The 19,984-nt window shown below is 32.9% G+C and overlaps 1 protein-coding gene across 1 annotated transcript in view; it reads right to left on the bottom strand.

The window, feature by feature from the left end:
- LOC118183613 (protein obstructor-E-like) overlaps nucleotides 1–17,575 on the bottom strand; it is a 28,236-nt gene extending 10,661 nt beyond the window's left edge. The window contains exon 1 of the mRNA XM_035353206.2: nucleotides 17,333–17,575. Coding sequence (XP_035209097.1) covers nucleotides 17,333–17,384 — 52 coding nt within the window. The 5' untranslated portion in view covers nucleotides 17,385–17,575. The remainder of the gene's footprint in view (nucleotides 1–17,332) is intronic.
- Between the last annotated feature and the right edge of the window lie 2,409 nt (nucleotides 17,576–19,984).

Below are 19,984 nucleotides of genomic sequence, written 5' to 3' on the forward strand. Positions count from 1 at the left end.
ATAAGAAAAGTTCTGTTGACATCAGGGGAAGCTATGTGAAACATATGAGGAAATAAATGAACTTCAAAACATAACAATCATACACTGCTATCCAATATGATTATGCATACAACCGTCAGATCGTTTATGGGTGCTTATGTTCGTCTTCACCACTATCGTGAGAAAAAAAGCAGATGTTGTTATCTTTATCTGATAATATGCTTCAAAAAAGCAAGTCTTATTCAATTAATTGTAAGTGGATAATCTCATATCTCTCTCATTAAATAATGTAGAATCTGTGTATATGTATGTATGTTCGTCGCATTGTGAAAAAATGGTTGCACCAAGATACACCAAATTTTGAAGACAGATATATTGCCATTCTGCAAAATGCAATATATTTGCTTTTCGAATTAGATCGCGTTATGAAAAAACGGTGGCACCTAGAGCCACCAAATTTTAAACGCAGCTATTCCTCTTCCCGAATATGTGCACCTCATGGACCAAATTTTGAATTTCGAAAGTTTTTTTATTCGAATTTGTTTTTTTATTCATTTCATATTTTGTGCGAATTTAAGGAACGTTTCGTTAAAAACTCTGCAACGTGAAAGCTCTGCTTTGCCATTCTGCAAAGAGTAAGATATTTATTCTGAAACTCAGTATAATAAAGAAAGTGTCCTGTTATTCGGCAAAACGAAACATATTTGTCTTCTAAATTTAATCACCCAATTTCACAATTCAAAAGAAATGTGTAGCTACTGTTCGAATTAAAATATTTTTTCGTTCCACGTGGCAATGTGTTGCCATTCAGCAATGCGTAAGATATTTAATTTCTTTTTAAAATTTATTTTTTCTCCTAAGTGCTTTAAATTATTAAAATTAGTGAATTGTTAGTGAAATTAAGTGCTTTAAAGCAATTAACGCAAATTCATTTCAAGTATTATTAATTACTAGCTGGACTCGTGAAATTAGCTACATTCACTAAAATCATTATATATATTCTTTTTTAATAATAACTTCTTTAGGCGACTGGCTGCGCAAGCGGACAGTATATTAAATAAATAAGAAGCAAATCCTGATTTATTTATTTATTTTTAAAGCATGAGAGGTGCTATTAATCATGATTCTCAATTTTTTTCCGTATCATTTTTCGAACAATAATATGGTAATAGTCATTCAAATACAAAAAAATTCAAATAATAGTCATAAAGCCGCCAAAAGTTATTGTCCTACATATTATTTGTAAAGAAATAATGCACGACAACACAAATAAAAAGATGTTGCCATCAAATGTTATCGCTATGTATTATTTAAAAAAATAATATAGCGAATGGGGGAAAAAGTATGGCAACACTTGACACTCTAATTAGGGGCAAACGGCAATGTCTTAAGATAGGCGATAGATAATCGCAGGAATTCTTAAGATAGGCTGTTTTTAAATGTTTTGTGTTTTTTGCAGTTGAATGTTATGTGTCGTTAAGTACGAAGAAAGTGATTTTTAATAAATAACATCTAAGTTAAATAGATAAAAAATATTTAAAAAAAAATCTGAAAGCTGTCAGATTTGATACTGCACCCAAACGGGTGTTTTTAAATTTTTTTTTATTTACACACACATACACGTATCGAGAGCAATTTGGGCTACAAATATTAAAATTAAACATATGCATTCATTTTAAAAACAGCATATCTTTAGAATTTAAAATAGACAGTCTCGCGCGGTGGAGATAAGAATGTTTCTCTCTTTTTTTTTTTTTTTTTTCTGTGCACTGTTTCGGTTGCTCACTCTGAAATCGTTGAGTTTGTTAATTAAAAAAATTCCTTAAAGTTTTACAAAATATGAAATACACAATAAAATAGGCTTCCAGGTGCTCATATTTGGGTGGAGGATTACGTTATTCAAAATTTGATGGCTGTAGTTACCACTGTTTTTTCACAGTGCGAGAAACATACATACATTTATACAGACTGTTCATTATTTAATTTCTTTAAATATAATACAAGGCGATAATATTTGGTGGCAACAATTTGAAAAGTGATACAGTTCTGTTGACATCAGGAGTGAGTCCAAAAGCAGACTGAGAAACTGCGACCTCAGCGAGATAGAAACAGATGTTTCCTCTGGTGCTACACCAAAATCTGGATCATTTCAAATTTTTTTTTTCTTCTTTTTCATGGCTTTGTTATATACAACTATATATGTTTTGCTTTGTTATATACAACTTTATTGCGTTAAATTTATGAGGTATTTTCTCCCTCCTTCCAGCATTCCTTCATGGTGTAACAGTAGCATATTCGGCGCGTATTCGGGAGATCCAGGTTCGAGTCCCAGTGACGGCCTTGCACATTTTTCATATCTCCTGCTTCAAAGTAACCGAATGACTCTACACCTTGCTACTTCTGATAACAACTGTTCAAGCAATTTTAGTTTTTATTCCGAGTGATTCAAAATTACCATCCTCCTCGCGGTTTTTGAAAGTTCATATCGCAATAACTATAAAAAATGGAGGAAACAAATTTACATAACAGTACATAAGTGATAAGTGATAAGTGACGGTGGACGTGGGCACTGTCCCTTTGCCGTAAAGATTAATCACTACAGCACCACGTCTACCCTTATCTAAAAAAAGTTGGCTAGAGAGGAGCCTTACGAGAGCTATACATTTACATGTATACTATACTTTGTACTTGAAGTTACTGGTTAATACATTAACAAATAAATCTGTACATAAATTCTATCTATGTTTACATTGTTGGGAGTGACTTTACATAAAGCTGCGTATTGGAACATTATAATTGCTCCGGAAATTATGCGAATGTGCTTGTGAGGGTTAACCTGCTGGGGCGTAAACATTTATACACTACAAGTGTTCAGAAGGCAGCTATAACTAAATTTCTGCAGTACACATATGATTTATGCTATACATTACATTTTACTTATTTATGACATTGTAAATTATTATTTGGTACGATCTATAATTCGGTAATATACATTATGCGATACGACATGGGCATATCATCTATCAGTTAATGGGCAAAGAATGGTATCACACTTAACATTATTTGACGTTACATTTGTAATTCCTCAGTGATATGACGTTGTCAGCAGTGACATAACAGTACATAAGGAATCTATCCAAGTTTGCCTTCGTAATAGACCTTATCACGTAATTGTCGATTCAGCTTGCAAGTGGGTATCAATAAGCTAATTGGCGGTATAATATAAGCATGGCATTTACTGATGAACACAAAGCGTACTGCCTCTTAAACTTACCCTCGGGAAACTCGAGAAACTTGTTGCTTCCAGAAGTATAAATGTAGATGCCCTAGAAGTATACAATGCAAATGCAGGTACTTTCTCTGAATAGTTCCTCTCCTAAGCAATTCGTCCCTTATCGTCGTAAAATATTGCGTCTACATAAACGAAACACATCGCTAAACGCAATCGTTTCCCAAAAGATGCGGTTAGAAAACTCTCGCTTAGACTGGTACTGGGAGAAACGCGTTTCTCGGAAAACTTTCTTGTTGCATTTCGCTTCGATATTTCTGATAAGACTACTGAAAGCCAAAATCATGTTGAACTATGGGGTATAGGACTAGAGAGTGTTCATTGCAATAAATTCACTGTTTGTAAATTCATATAGTAGTACATAGTAGTAGGAAAAAAAAGCAAATAGAAGGGGTGATGTCAAAGTGTGAATTCTCTTTGTATGACGAATGACACACGCTCGTCTGTATATTGAACAACCAACATAAAGGATCCAGATAATTTATTTCCCCCCCCCAAGATTCTTCTTTTTCTTTCTTTTTAACTTTTCCTACGATTATTCTTTTTATCAGTTTTTGTCTTCATTATATAATTCTGTGCTACAAAGCCCTATTCTATGTTTTACAACCTTGAGGCAAAATTTATATATACAATGAATCATCTGGCAACAAATTCCATAGGACAACCGTCTCTGAACCTGGTCAATATTTCTCAAAACATTTTCTCAGAAAATCAGTTCTGAGCTGTAACTCTGTAAGAAAACCGTCTTTCAAAAGACCCAAATCATATGGAACTGTAGGTGGTCATCTTAGAAAGGCTCACTGTTTTTATTACCAAATCTTCGTTCTTATGTTTTAAATGTAATAATAATCTTTGCTACTTGTAAAATATCTCTTGTTACATGTATCAGATTAAAGGAAGCCCAGCAGCAATTTTGTTTTCAAACCAACAGATGTCTTTTTAATTTGGTAAGATGAGTGATATTATAAAACCTGATTTAAAAAAGAATTTTTGCCATGACACAGAAGCATATAAAAGGCCATTGACACTCACACACATAAATAAATAGATGTGAAACATGAAAACCATGAAGCAAGAAACCGTAGGGATAATGTACACAACAAAGTAACAACGCAATTATCAACACTGATAACAGCAGCAGATAAAAACTTGAGCAACTTGTCATCAGATTATTAATGCGAAAGATGATACAATTGCAGTTCTTGATGTCATAGGTCACGCGTAATGAAATCATTTTATGGAAAAATAGGGTATTTTCTTACATACATTTAAATAAAATTTTATTAGAAGAAAAATACGTTAATTCAGCTTTTATTATTTTTGAAGGGAAAAGATTAAAAATATTTACATAAAGAATGTCTGCTCTGCATAAAAAAAAGCAATGAAAATTCAGTGATTAAAACCGAAAATCTGATTTGGTAGAGAAGGAGCCCCAAACCCTATGCCCACAGGCACCGTTGCTCCCACCAACGGTTTTATATGTGCCCGCTGCTGGGCAACCACTGTAAAAAATTATTTATGGTTTCAGTAAAGCGTTATGAAACACTATTCTATAGTTTTTAATTACTTAGAGGGATTTAATAAGCATATCTGTTTAAAAAATGATTAGCCCAAAGTGGCGTCAGCCCAGAAGGCCGATTAGTCTCGAAACGGCATTTTGCGTCGAATCGCTTTAAACGGATGTATCACTTTTCAAATTGTTGCCACCAAATATTACAGCCCTGTATTATATTTAAAGAAATTAAATAATGAAGAATTTGCATGAATGTATGTATGTTTCTCTCACTGTGAAAAAACAAGGGTACCTGAGACATCAAATTTTTAATAATGTAGTCTTCCACCCTAATATGGGCAAATATTGAAGCCCGAATCTTGAATTTTGAATTTGTTTTTATCATCTATTTCATATTCTTTCATTCTATTTCATATTTCTAACAACTTTAATGAACTTTTGATTAAAACCTCAACGATATCAAAGCGAGTAGTGGCAACACACTTTATGTAATAAAATATTTTCATCTTCAGCGAGCGAGACTGTCTAGCGGAAATTCTAAAGATAAACTGTCTTTAAATATTCTTAGCCCAAATGCTCTCGAAACGTGTATGTAGGTGTAAATGTAAAAGAAACGCACCTTTGGGCGTAATATAAATCTGAAAGCTTTCACATTTTTTTTTAATTAATAATTAGATTTTTATGATGTTAAATGGGCTTACCAGACGTCCCAGTTTGATCGAGATTGTCTGAAGGTGTGGTTTCGGCGTCAGACTAATCAGTTGTTTTGATCCGATTATTGGTTAAAAATTAAAAAATATTAAATATCATTACTTTCAACTACGAATATCACACAATCAAAGTACAGATCTTCACATTTTATTATTCCCCAAAAAATCTTTCTTGGAATTAGACATAACAGATGTGACTTCGTTAATGGAACATTTTTTATTTCGTTAACAAATCGGAGGCTTAAGCAGAAATTGTTACTCTTCATATTGATATAACACTCAAAAGCACAGAAAATAAAACCGACTGAGTTTTTAAATTAATGGGCCCTACTAAATACTAATACATACATAGGTATGCACTAACCATAAAAGCATTTTTTGAGTCAACATACCTCTGTGAGCAGGCTTCTTAATAAGTTAAAATAATAAAGAGCAAACACAGAAATATATTGACTCCAAATCATGTGATAAACAACATGGTGCTGGCATACTGTGTATCAGAATATACGCCAAATTTTAATAAATTGCCAGAGAATATTAATAATAGTTAATATAATAGAATATTAATAATAATTGTTAATAGCAAGCTAACGACTTAAAAGGCTATTTAACAATTTAGCAATTACATTTTCTTACATTAGTTTATTAATATGTGCTATTCTTTATTTTCTAATTTGAAATAAAATTAATTTGAATCACACTACGTATGCTTTTTATTTGTGTATTTTCATCATTTTTGTAGATTTGTATTAATTTTCCTTATTATTTGAAAACACAAAATCATCCAATAAAATCACATATTTTCATGAAATTGTTATTTTCCAAACATAAAACAACGGGTGCCCGAGAGGCACAGCAAAAATTTTTAAGCAAAACCGATTGGATACTTCTGATTTAAGTTATTCCTGATATTTTAACAAATGCCTGGTCACCAAGCGAGAGTGCAATTAGTTCATTCGCTTTCAACAAAGCAACATTAAACCTCAAATTCTTGGGCGTCCGCAAGTGCTGCTCTCCTCCTCCCCCCCCCTCGCGAAACCAAGTTAAAAATATGGTTTTATATTGGTGCTCCGATAGTATTGTTGCGTGCGTACGGGTTCGTTATGAAATGAATGCACAAGTCCGATGAAAAATGAACAAAAAAAATTTATTATTATCACAACAAAAATGCTTAAATTTTCTCAAATTATCATGCAGTATTACAATATCTCACAGTAGTTATCTTTTAACTACTCAAATGTCCAATAGAACGCAATTAAAAACAGCTAAAGAACGCTAATCCGCGAATTCGCTACAATCAACAAGAGCAGTTTTCTAAACAACAACAAACTAAGCAACTACTACAAACTGAGATGTTTTCCTCCTTTTATAAGATTTTAAAATCACGCGCTAGAATTTTCCAGTACTTTCTCGAAATCAAAAAGAGATATTTATTTATTTAATGCACGCGCTCTTGTAATTTCAATTTTACGGCTTAGCTTTCTTTTAATATTCGTCACGCGCTGCACTGCGCGAGAAATAAAATCATTTAATTTGTAATTGAACTAACATTAGCTTTTTAAATACCAAATTCGTAACACTGCCCCCTTCCCAAGGACTGCACGTCCCGGGCAGTACAATCCCTGGACAGGAAGCTAAACTTACAACTGTGGCATAAATGCACTAATAAGCATTACATTACAATAATAAACAACATGAACAATAAATGCAATACATAAAACAAATCAAATACACATTTAAAAACAAAATGGACCATGGTCTTATACTATTTACAATTATTTACATTATGTACTATGGCCATAGTAATAAGCTAACCTGTCGTAAGGGTTCGAAGACTCACGGATCCGAACCACGACGTCATTCGTGTTCAGCACTGTATATGGACCATCCGAAGGTGACTGTAATTTAGGACTCCGTCCTTTTCGTTGAATTGGGTTCCACAACCACACCTTGTCTCCTTTGTTGGATCTCTGTCTAGTAGCTCTTGTGTCACATCTGGTCTTCATTTTCTCCGTCGCCAAGTTGACTCGCTTTCGTGCAGAACGGTGCATCACTTCAAAACGGGCCTTGACATCTTGGATGTGTTCCTCAGGCGATGAAGGCGCATCCGTACGGCGATGAAGGCGCATCCGTACGGCGATGAAGGCGCATCCGTACGGCGATGAAACAGGCGGTCACAAGGCAGACGAAGGTCTCGACCGAAGAGCATCTGAGATGGAGAATAGCTGGTAGTCTGGTGTTTCTTTTCGACCCTAGCATGATTTCGACTGTTTCTCGAGCTGGTTCTTTCGGACAAAGCGTCGGCATTTCCAGGTGAGGATCCCTTCTTAGGATGGATAGTCATGTCTTCAGATCCTGAAAGCAGTTTGTTGTTTTTCAAGTCTAAGGAAAAATTGTATTTCCTTAAAAAGTCCAATCCGAGTATGCATGGATCTGTGATATCCGCCACATAGGCCGTGTGATGGTAGGCGGCACTTCCAAACGTGATGCTTACGTTTAACTTCCCAGTTATATCGATCTTATCACCAGACGCAGTCTGAAGGGTAACACAGGATGGCGTCCAAATAAGTTTATCTTTAAACTGTTCAGCTAAATCTTTCCTAATGATGGTAACATTAGCTCCTGTGTCAATGATCATATTGCAATGAACTCCATCGATATTCCCATTAATGGACAGTCCGTTACTGTTGCCACTCACTGTATAAATTTTAAGCGCTTTAAAACAAGGTTTTTCATTATCTGGCAACCTCCGTTCCTCGATATGGTCACTAATTTGTTTACTGCGTCGTTGCTGGGAAATGGTCTTATTTTCCGTACTTCGGGGTGTTTTGCAGTTTCTTCGTATGTGGCCTTCAACTCCGCAGTTCCAGCACTTTAGAACTAGTTTCTTTTCACTTCTGTTCCGTCTCAAGCCACTGACTTGTCTGGTAAAATCATCTGCTTTATATTCCGTACCCTGGGGCGTTCTGCAATTCCGTCTTAGGTGACCTTCACTACCACATCTCCAACACCTTAGAGCCACTTTCTTCTCGCTCCTACTCCGTATCAAATCTTCGACTTGTCTGGCTAAATCATCTAAACGAGCCATCAGTTGATCCACTGGCTCATGGACTCGCACAGCTCTAACTGGGTAGCGATCTCTACTAGTTGCTTGCTGGGCTGCCTCAAATTTCATGGCGTACACTAGAGCACTTTTTAAATCTTTTACATCCGCCATTCGTAGAGCTTTCTGTATTTCAGTATCTCGGATGCCGTCGATAAAGTATTGCAAGGACAGGATTTCCCTTGTTTCTGTCGGGCATTCCGAAAAGGCGAGATGGGGCAGCCTTTCAACATCCGCGGCGAGCTCCTGAAGTGTTTCGGTAGGCTTCTGTTGACGAGATTTTAATTGGAGCCTGCTGTAGTCTTTTAAACACTTCTCCCCAAAGCGCAACTCCAAGGCGCCGGACAGAGCTTCGAAATCTAACCTTTTGTTTTCGGGAAGAGTCTGAAGGATATCCGCTGCGTCGGCTCTTAGAGAAGCGGCGAGATGACAGGCCTTAGCTTGGGAATCCCATCCATTCGCATCCGCCACGATAGGAAATTGTGTCTTATACACCTGCCAGGAGGTCTTCCCATCATACGTGGATAGCTTCAGAGGTGGACGAGCAGGCATTGGTAAGAATTTAAAATCATCACTCCTGCTCCCTGCCGACGTTACGAATTTCTTTAAAGTATCCATTTCTTTGGCAACTGCAGAAACTCTCTCATCAATTTGTTGTTCGATTTGGTGTTGGACGGCACAAACTCTTCCTTCAATTCGTTCCTCCACAGCAGAAACTATCCCTTCTATATGTTCTTTTACAGAAGAAACTCTTTCTTCTATTTCTTCTTTCACCGAAGAAACTCTTTCTTCAATATGATCTTTTACGGAAGAAACTTTTTCTTCAATATGTCCAACTTTATTTTCAACTGCGTCAATTCTGCCTTCCATAGCTTCAAATTTATTTTCTATTATGCAAGTAATTTCTCTTTTCATTTCTTCTTGACCAGCTTGAACGGCTTTCATTTCGTCCTTAACGGATTCCTGGCCCAATTTCATTTCTTCCTTAACGGATTCCTGGCCCAATTTCATTTCTTCCTTAACGGATTCCTGGCCCAATTTCATTTCCTCATTAATTTCTTCTTTAAATGAGGCAAAGGCTGATATTAACTGCCTTAATTGCTCTTCCATCGCTCTTGTTATTGGCATTCAAACCCCACTTCTGACACCAAAAATTGTTGCGTGCGTACGGGTTCGTTATGAAATGAATGCACAAGTCCGATGAAAAATGAACAAAAAAAATTTATTATTATCACAACAAAAATGCTTAAATTTTCTCAAATTATCATGCAGTATTACAATATCTCACAGTAGTTATCTTTTAACTACTCAAATGTCCAATAGAACGCAATTAAAAACAGCTAAAGAACGCTAATCCGCGAATTCGCTACAATCAACAAGAGCAGTTTTCTAAACAACAACAAACTAAGCAACTACTACAAACTGAGATGTTTTCCTCCTTTTATAAGATTTTAAAATCACGCGCTAGAATTTTCCAGTACTTTCTCGAAATCAAAAAGAGATATTTATTTATTTAATGCACGCGCTCTTGTAATTTCAATTTTACGGCTTAGCTTTCTTTTAATATTCGTCACGCGCTGCACTGCGCGAGAAATAAAATCATTTAATTTGTAATTGAACTAACATTAGCTTTTTAAATACCAAATTCGTAACAGTATGTTGTACTTTTGTATTGATATAATACTGTATTCTGTAATCTACCTGTAAATCCTCCTCAAATTAAATAAAAACTTATTAATATAATTATTCGTCTACATATATATAGTCTTTACTCTCCCAAAACTTACACACTGAAACATTCTGGGGGCTCTGATCTCGAGACTTCCGTTTGGAAACATTTCAAAGGCTCTCTTCTAATAAAGTGACACTTTTAGCCCTTTCAACCGTTTGTATCACGGGACGAACGAGTGAGTAACACCTGATTACATAAGCACAGTGCCGTAGTCAAAGTGTTGTTTACGTGGTATGTATCTTTTTTCTTCTTCTTTCTTTCTTTAATCCTGATAACTTTGAAAGAACATAATCAACCATGAGTTCATTCAAAATTTGAATAGGAATACCGGACGCATTTTTACCACGTTCTGGTGAACAAAAATAGTAATTCATTTAAAATGAGTATATTATACTCAGTTTAACGAACAAAGATAAATGTAATACCCATTCTTTTTGCTTTCAATTATACATTGTATTAACCGCTTGCGCGGCCATTTGTCTAAAATAATAATATATATATGATGATAATTTAGTTCGTTGCAGATAATTTGATATTAGATGAACGCTTGACTAGGGAAGACGCCAATTATTCTGCAGTGAGGGTGACATAATAATGGAGAAGAAAAATTTTAGCGGAGATGGCTTTGATTTACACACAGTTTTATTTCGAAATTAAAACAAGTTCACATATCATTATAGATACCATTCCATAATTATACAGCTTTATACGCTGAAATTTTAATCAAGAGCTCCTTAAATTCGCACAAAATACGGAATAAATAAGAAACAAATTTAAAATTCCGACTTTGAGATTCACATATTTGGGTGGAGGATTATGTGTATTCAAAATTTGGTGGCTGTAAGTGCCGCCGTTTTTCCACAGTAGAAGGAACAAACATATGTTCTGTATATACAGATAAGAATAAGGAATCTGTAAAAAATAAGGAATCTGTTTATACAGAATTTTTTATAATATCAGTTATTCGTAATTGCTTGAAGCTGCGTAATCAATATCAGTTTTGTTACTCAGAAATAAACTTATTAAAATTTGTTTATATAATTTCACAAACGCTGAATATGCTCACTTTTGTTTATGCTGTAGATATCTGTAGTTGTCTGCGTGGAAAGATTTACCTGGGGCATAGCGAAAAGCTGGCTGATGAATTTATCGAATGCAAACAGTGATGATTAATTTTAATAGAACAGTTGTCCGCCTCATTGACCACTAAGATCAATATCAATATCATTTATAAAAGTATCTCAATCAAAATTTACCACAAAGGCGGAGACCATTTGCGAGAATGTTTCAATATAAATTTGCCACAATGGTAGATAGGAGGTAAAAGTTGAGGAGATGGCGTTATTTGCGGTGGCCATCCAGGTCTTCGGATTTAATACCATACCAGTTTTTCTTATGGAAATTTTAAAAGTTGCTGTCTTTCTACCTCCACTGCCCACTAGCGTCCATAGTATCCTCAACCTTATCACCGATGTCGTGATTGTAATCCGATGCTGTGGTGATCGTAGTATAATTTCACTCATGTGTAACGGAACAGATTATCTCATAGATGTGTGTGGTACCAGAAAATTTTGGTGTACTGAAGTTTATGAAATATATAAGAAAAATCTGATGGATTTGCCTGAATTTCAAAATGATATGGTATCGGCTATGTAACTGATTTGTTATGGGTTTTTAAAGTCTTTCACGAAGTTATCGAATAAACCTATATTTTTACAGGTTTTGCTCACGTTCAGATAGTTTGTGACTTTTTAAATCAATTTCTGAATTCTTACGCAAATTTTTTTTTTTTTTTTTTTTACTGTTTTCAAACATTACTGATCTGAATACTATTTTTAACAAATGCCTTGCCTTTTTTTATTTAATAGAATGATGTGTAATAAGTTTATTCCTTGTACCTTTCTAATAAATGCTTATAAAAGTTTATTCTTTTGCATGATCGCAGGAGACCTATTGAAGAGAGCCATTTTACTGATTATGTCATTATTCTGAGAGCTTTTGTTGATCGAGTTATTTACTTTTACATTTGCTTTTATTTTATTTTATCAACCTTTCATTTCTTGAATTAATTGAAAATTGTAACACCTTTCATAACTGTGAAGGTAGTTATTTCTGAGTTAATTTCTCAAAATATGGTAGAACTCTATGCATGCATATATGCACATGTTTTTTTATTATTATTATTTTATTATTATTATTATTATTATTATTTAATACACACATGCACATATACACATAATTTAACCGTAAAGAAAAAAGGAAAAAGTTCTAAAAGAGACCAAAAACAAGTTTAATATCAGGAGATAAAGTTACTCAGGATTTAATTAAACAAAATTTTAAATTTTAAATTAGAAGAAAAGGATTATACTACCTTGGAAAATTCTTTTAAAGAAATTAAAAAGAAAACATAGCATTTTAGAACGAAGTTAAATGCAAATTGAAATGTTAAAAATTAATGAAATTGTTTAGAATTTTTCATATTTTAATGTTTCAAATCGACTCGTCAAGGGATGGTAATTAAAAACATTAAAATTCGAACAATTAAGAAAGACTGAACTTAAAGTTTCTTTCCTTTGTATATATAGAGAAATAATAATTTTTATTTTTGCCATTTTCCATCGCTTTTGAGAGGGGCCAGAATTTTCGGGAGAACTATTATAATTAAAATTGTAATGGTTCATCAGCTAATTCTGGATACAGAAAAGCAAAGATTTTTTTAAGGAAGAGAGATTTTAATTGGTTTCATTGTTTCCTGCTCCTGATGACTTGGCATTGAAATTGATTGAATTCCTCTCCTTTCATTTTTTTTTTCATTAATTTTTTTAATTTTGTTTTACTTGTTTGAAGAATTTTAGTTTTAACAATGGTTAAATTCTTTTGCACGTTTATAGGATTTTTCGAAATTTATTGCTTATGAATTTCAGTTTTTGGGCTTTGAGAAAAACTGGTTCTAAATTTCTTTATATATATATTAATAAATCAAATATAAGGAAGGATTATTAAGAATCCTGCTCCTAGGCTACAATAATTTAATTAAACATAATTATAATTAAAGGGAAATACTCCTATTAAAATTATTATATTTCAAATTAAATTAAGAAATCTAATATAGTAAAAGAATTATAACTTGAAAGGTAAATAAATTCCAATTTACTAATTTGTAATTCCAATTTACTAATTTTTTTAAGTAATGTTAAAAATTGTACACTTGAATTATATAATTATATTGATTTATTTCGATTATTTTATATTCCACTACTATTCGTCATTGCTAGTATAGCAATTTTTCCATGTCGATTTAAGTTTTAATACTTGTAAAAAAGTTTCTGAAACTTTTTTAAATTAAAAAAAAAATTAATATTAATTAAAAAACTGAGAATTTGTAAATTGGAATTTATTTAGACTTCAAGTTATAATTCTTTTACTTTATTAGCTTTCTTAATTTAATTTGAAATCTAAGAATTTTAATAGGAGTATTCCCCTTTAATTATAATTATATTTATACAACCGTAGTACTACGGGTTCCTGGATTTGGAGTAATTGATGGTAACACTTGATGGAGAATCAACAAGCACAATTTATTCGCCAGTATTACGCAGGACAGCTCCAAAGACACGTTTACATTCGTCGAAAAACAATGATAAACACTCTGAAAAAAATCAGTAACACAGCCTTCAGGTTTAAAGGTGAAGACAGTTTCTCGGCAAAGCACTAAAGTAAACCTCCCGACTCGGTGGATCGCTCTCAAGATAATCTCTGAACTCAATATACTGCTACTCTCTCTGCGCACAGGCTGAGTATATAGCTTTCACCTACCTTTCAGAATATTCTCGAGAAAACCGCTAAGAATGCGTTCCAGAATGTTCTCGCTTCGTCTATGGGATATCGCCAAATGGACGATTTCGCGCCAAATCTGGCAACCATGTTTTTCTCTGCTACTTTCTGGCAACTCTAACACCGCTTTGCGAGGAAGCTATCTCACCGTAGTTTGGCATTTCGCAACAATATACACATATATATATTGTATGTGTGCGTTTGATACAGACAAAAGGTTTTTGCCAATATTTGGCTATTGCTGGTATTTTTCATGCTTTACTAAGCCGATTGTGCTTTTTTACTTTAGATCAGTGATCTTCACGCTTTGTCGATTCACGAAACTTTTCGAACTTATAATGTTTTTTGGGTGAATCCCTTCCAACCTTAGAAAAATATATCGCGGAAATTAAAAGTAAATCAATGTGTTAAAGTAAATCAATGTGTTATTTGCACATTATGTATAGACTTCAGAAATACACTGTATTTTTCTTAAAACATTTTAATATAAAATTAATTAATGGTATTAACTCGTGTTCCAAGTGTCTGCCTTTGCCTTAATATTTAATAACAATGGAATGCTTCCATTTTTTTTACACATACTGTCGAAGTCTAGCTCCTTTGATGTCATCTGTAGTCGCATTTCATATTCTGCATTTATTTGTTTCTACATTTTATTTTTACTGCCACATAATTTGAGACAGATTTTACAATTAAATAAGTCGTATCGAATGACATTAAAATGTTTATAACTGTCGGAAGAATTTCAAGGCATTCTGCATAAAACTACATCCCAAATTTAAGAACTGCTGTTGCTTAAATTTAGATTTTTAACGTCGAATCTGTTGGTTTGTCGGTAACTTGTTCCCTTTCCTTCGCAAGAAAACCGTCTGATGATTTTGTATCCAGATGCTAGTTTTTCTTTCTGGGAAATATACTTTTATAGTTTTCTTCGATTAGAAAAGGTGCTCTGTTGTGTAAGTTTTAACACTGTTGTCTGAATTTAATTCATTTTCCGTTACAAAACTGTTTATTTTAGCAAAGCTTTGCACATCATTCCCTTTGACATAGGATGACCACAGGTTAAGTTTTAAAACTTAACCTCTAAATAAATATATCTTCATGTATTTTATTTGACTAACACTCGTCAACTAGACTGAGTACTTTATAATTTTCTTCCCGAATTTTGATTTTTTCCGCGGAACACTGCTCTACTTCTGCTTCAGATTTACCACTACTCTAAATTGTGGAATTAAATGTTGGCAGTGTTTGTTCTATCTACTTTAGAGCAGATTTATTTTTGGAATTAATTTAAGTTTTTAAATTTTGGCCTTAAAACTTTTTTAAATCATTCAATTAAAAAAAAAAAAATCATCCAGAAGTGAATTCAGAAAAGTGGTTTATCAGGAGGAATTGTTGATCTGCCTCTTGACGAAGAATTGAGTTTTGCATGATTCTTCTGTTTTTTTGCATCTTCGATTAATTAATTAGTTTGTGCTTTTATTTTTGCCCTTTCCTTTCTAGGCTTGCCAGCCATAAAAGATAAATTACAAATTTGCTTGTTATTGTATAGATACATATTTCTAATGCATCTTGTCCTAGATTAGTTTTCTTAAATTATGGTAAACTTACCCAAGACAGAAAACCTAAACGCCCATACAGCCAGCCTCGTCATCCAGAATTACTTCCTGATAAACAGGCTGGTAAGCCTATAACAATATTTAAAGTGGGAAAAAAAAAAAAAAAAACCCTGAACGTAATAGTAAACCGGTCCCTTTAGTTTTCTTATGTTTCCCTTTGGTTAGATTTGTCCCAGTTGTAGTTGTTTTATTCTACTGAAAAATGCTGCAATTTTTATTTCTGGAAAACTAGGTTTGTATTAAAGCAAACGAAATATTTTCACATATTTAGACCTACATCAGGTGATAAAAACATTAAACTGTTCAAGGGGTTCAATACATTTTTAGTTCCAAAGCAAAATTTTATAATTTAACAACTATTTCGTTTCATTTTGCAAAAGTTTTATGCTTGAACTCGTCTAAATGTGACTAAAAATACTTTGGAAAAGTACTAAATCTCGTAATGTAATTAATTCACCGTTCATTTGTGATATTTGAATGCTAAATAGGAAACAGTAATAATCTGCAGAATTTTATAATTCAACAAATTGTAACCTAATGTTTAATCCAAATTATTATTTTTTATCTCCCTCCAAAGTAATGGAATAAGTGTTATTCTAAGCTGCAACAAATCAGTTTGTTACCTTGCAAGTTTCCAAAGTAATTTAATTTTGGATTATAATGTCAGTGTATTAAATAACTTAAATGATTAAGATCACTTACACAGAGATGCCAAATTTTCAGCAAATTCTTGAACAATAAATTACGACAAAAATTAATTTATCATATTAAAGAGAATCTTATGAACATACTGTAAAATTATAGTCACACTGACGAAACTCTCATTGTAAAACTCAACATATTCCAATTTTTAAATTTATAATAAAAATGGAAGTCTTGAAACTTGCCTTTATTTTCATTTAAAAATTAGGCAAAGGCCTAATATAAAAATATAAAATTATATATAAATTCGATATATAAAATATATATATAGCTGTAAATATAAAATTCGAATGATTTTACAACTGAAAAATTTAAAACAGGGATGATAATAATTTTTAAGAAATTTAATTTATTAAAATATTCTTTTAAGTTTTAAACAAGTTTATAACAATTAGTAATTGCTGTTCAAAAGTTTTTATATTATATCATGCACCGTAATTCGTATGGCCAAATTTATTATTTTTTAAAAACTTAAAAAGAAAACATCTCCATGAAAATTAAATAGAATATATGAAAGATATCTAATTTTAATAATCGATTTTATTTTAGAGTTATTATATTCATTATTATAATATTTTCCAATTATATTTACGCTTAGTAATTACTTTAAGAACTCATCATTGAAAAGTAAAAGCATTCTTCAGAATAGTTTTTTTTTTCCGATCGTCTGAAAGGAATAGGCGTAACTTAATGACGTCATTTAATCACGAAGCTAGTTCGCAAGCGCCTATTCATTACATCTCTTTGTATTAATCCTGACCTCATTTCAAGGTAATGCCTGCTAAATTTCACATTATAGGTAAAAGACATTATTAGCAATGAACAAATATATATATTTAATTTGTTTTTACCTTTTTGCCAGAGGAGAGCGGTGAAAACTAAACCGAAAATCGAACCAATCATCTTTCAGGATAAATATATTTTGATTAGTAGACACAAAAAAGAACGTCCGAAGAGAATTTTAGAAGATTACAAAAGGACATTATGAATCTCACTTCGGCGCGTGCGTGGATGGCATGTAGGTCTTTTTGATGATTTTGTAAAAACATGCCAGACAGGTTTCATCCGAGTTCAAATGTTCAGAGGTCCACATTCGAAGGAAAATTTCATGGAATTGCTTATAGGAGACAACATTAAAAATTCCAGAAAACTCGTTTTGGAAATGGAACAAGAGAATTCTTTAACGTTTAAATTCTTAAAAGATTGCAAAAACCTCTCCCTTATTTAAGACATACTATACATCACAAGATTCTGTGATCATCAGTTCTTTCGAGGCAAGTTTGAACATAAGTGGGTTAACACGAACTGGTTTTTAATCCATTGTGTATTCCTTTCTGCAAAGGTGGTACTTGTGTAATTTAAGTTTATGCCTGTTTAATTTTCTTCTTTTTTCGGTGTTTCGACAAATTGTTTTGGGTGGAACGTGTTATTAGAGGAAAAAAGAAACTGTATCATTTAATCTAAATTAAAGTGATAAATCGTGTAAATGTTTTATTTGCATAGTAATGTAACGTTGCCACACATTTTTTTCAAAAAGAGTGAGAAAAAGTTAACTTTTAACCTTTGAATGAGCATTTGTTTTCCGTTTCCTACAATGTTTAAAAGTTCACCATCATTCTCCAGCAAGAAAATGACATCAATAAATTGAAAAAACCGAATTTTATTTGTTTCCTACACCTGTTGCACTCAAATATAATAATAAATCTGCATGTATAATATTTACACTGCAGTATGGAAAAACAATTACGCTATTTTAATTGAGTTCTGAAGTAAATTTCGACTTTGAATCCAGAACCTTTCCAAGTTATTTTTTTATCACTGAACTATTAAAGCCAGAAATCCGTTAATTTTTATTTAAAGATGAAAATCCAATTATTTCACAGTTAGCGTTTTTGCTGTAGTTAGATAATCTGATTTATTATTCATCAACTACTTAAATTGTGCAGGACATCAATGTATTTTAATTACAGTAAATTGCTTTTGTTTCTTGTGACGTAAGATTATTAAACTTGCTTTCTAAAGTTATGAAACAAAGAGATGGGTTTGAATTTTAACACATGTGAAAAACAAGTGCATATTTGAGCTCTTATAGTTTTTTGAAGAGTGCAAACTGCTATGAAATTACTGAAGCGGGAAAAGAACCTGATCTAAGTAATAGGGTGTTTTCTCCCTCCTTACAGCGTGCCTTCGTGGTGTAATTGAATAGCACGTCCGGCCAGCAGTCGGGAAGTCTGCTATTCGAATCCGGTCAGGACACTGCACATCCGCTCATGTCTCTTTCTTTAAAAAAAGTCTGAAAGCTTTCAGATTTTATATTACGCCCAAAGTTTTTTTTTTTTTTTTTAATTTATTTATTTACACACACATACACGTTTCGAGAGCATTTGGGTTTACGCTCCTTTGGGCTAAAAATATTTGACGAACAACATATCTTTAGAATTTCCAATAGACAGTATGGCGCTCTGGAGATAAAAATATTTTATTCCATACAGTGTTGCTACTTACTTTGAAACTGTTGAGTTTTTTAATCAAAAATTTGTTAAAGTTTTGCAAAATATGAAATAGAATATAAAACTGTTAGGCATTTTTGGGGCCAGGAGGCTGAAAAATTGCTCTTAATGATCCTTGAGATTGCGCGGTGTTAATATGTGATAAATGTTGTATTGTCCGCCCGATTATCTGGACTTAATGCTATCTGAGTTAGGCACTGTTATGAATTCATAGCACTTGCCGTTACGTGGTGCTCTGAGCGTTCTGCTTTTGGGAGTCATTCGGTAGCTTGACATTAGCGTGGAAGATAAAGTATTAAGCCTAATAATGCCGTAGACGAGTGTCTAACAATTATGCTTGTAAACCACTATATTACATGTAAATAAAATTTGTATGCGTATTAATAAAAACTGGAATGATGACTTTCCTCTGGAGTTTTTACTCGAACATAAATCTAACGAATGATAATGCAAATAGTTTCTACAAGCGCTGGTGGATTCAGGCAATTCTCACTTTTAACCCCCCTCTGCTGCAATAGGTTCGGATAGTTCATGTAAGAATTCACGCTAGTGAAGGAACCAAAGAACTAATAAACACTAATCTCAGAAAATTTCTCTTAGAATCTCCTCCTTTTTTTATCCATATATTTAATAAATAATTTAATGTTATTTACTGGGCAACCCTTAGAATGTGCTAAAAATATAAATATATCCACCTTGAAAGAGACGTTTTTTCAACAGCTTCTAAAGGAAACCAATTCATAAGCAGAATCAAATCAAACCCAGAATGAAATTTTCAATGTTGAATGTTTACTCGGATGTTGGTAAGCAAAATTTTTTTTTTAAGTTTTACTGCTTGATTATATCGCCAGTGTAAGTCAACCCGTTTGCCGGGAATTCGTAGCAACTTTAGAATTCTAGCTTGTTCTCATTTGATTACTGGTTCAACATTTTTTTTTTTTTTTTCTTTCAGTAGCATTTTTTAAAGTCTACGCATCGAGGTCAGAGATTTGC

The sequence above is a fragment of the Stegodyphus dumicola genome, chromosome 4 (genome assembly GCF_044657685.1).
Source record: "Stegodyphus dumicola isolate Sdum_Otavi_A_Nest chromosome 4, ASM4465768v1".
Lineage (NCBI taxonomy): Eukaryota > Metazoa > Arthropoda > Arachnida > Araneae > Eresidae > Stegodyphus > Stegodyphus dumicola.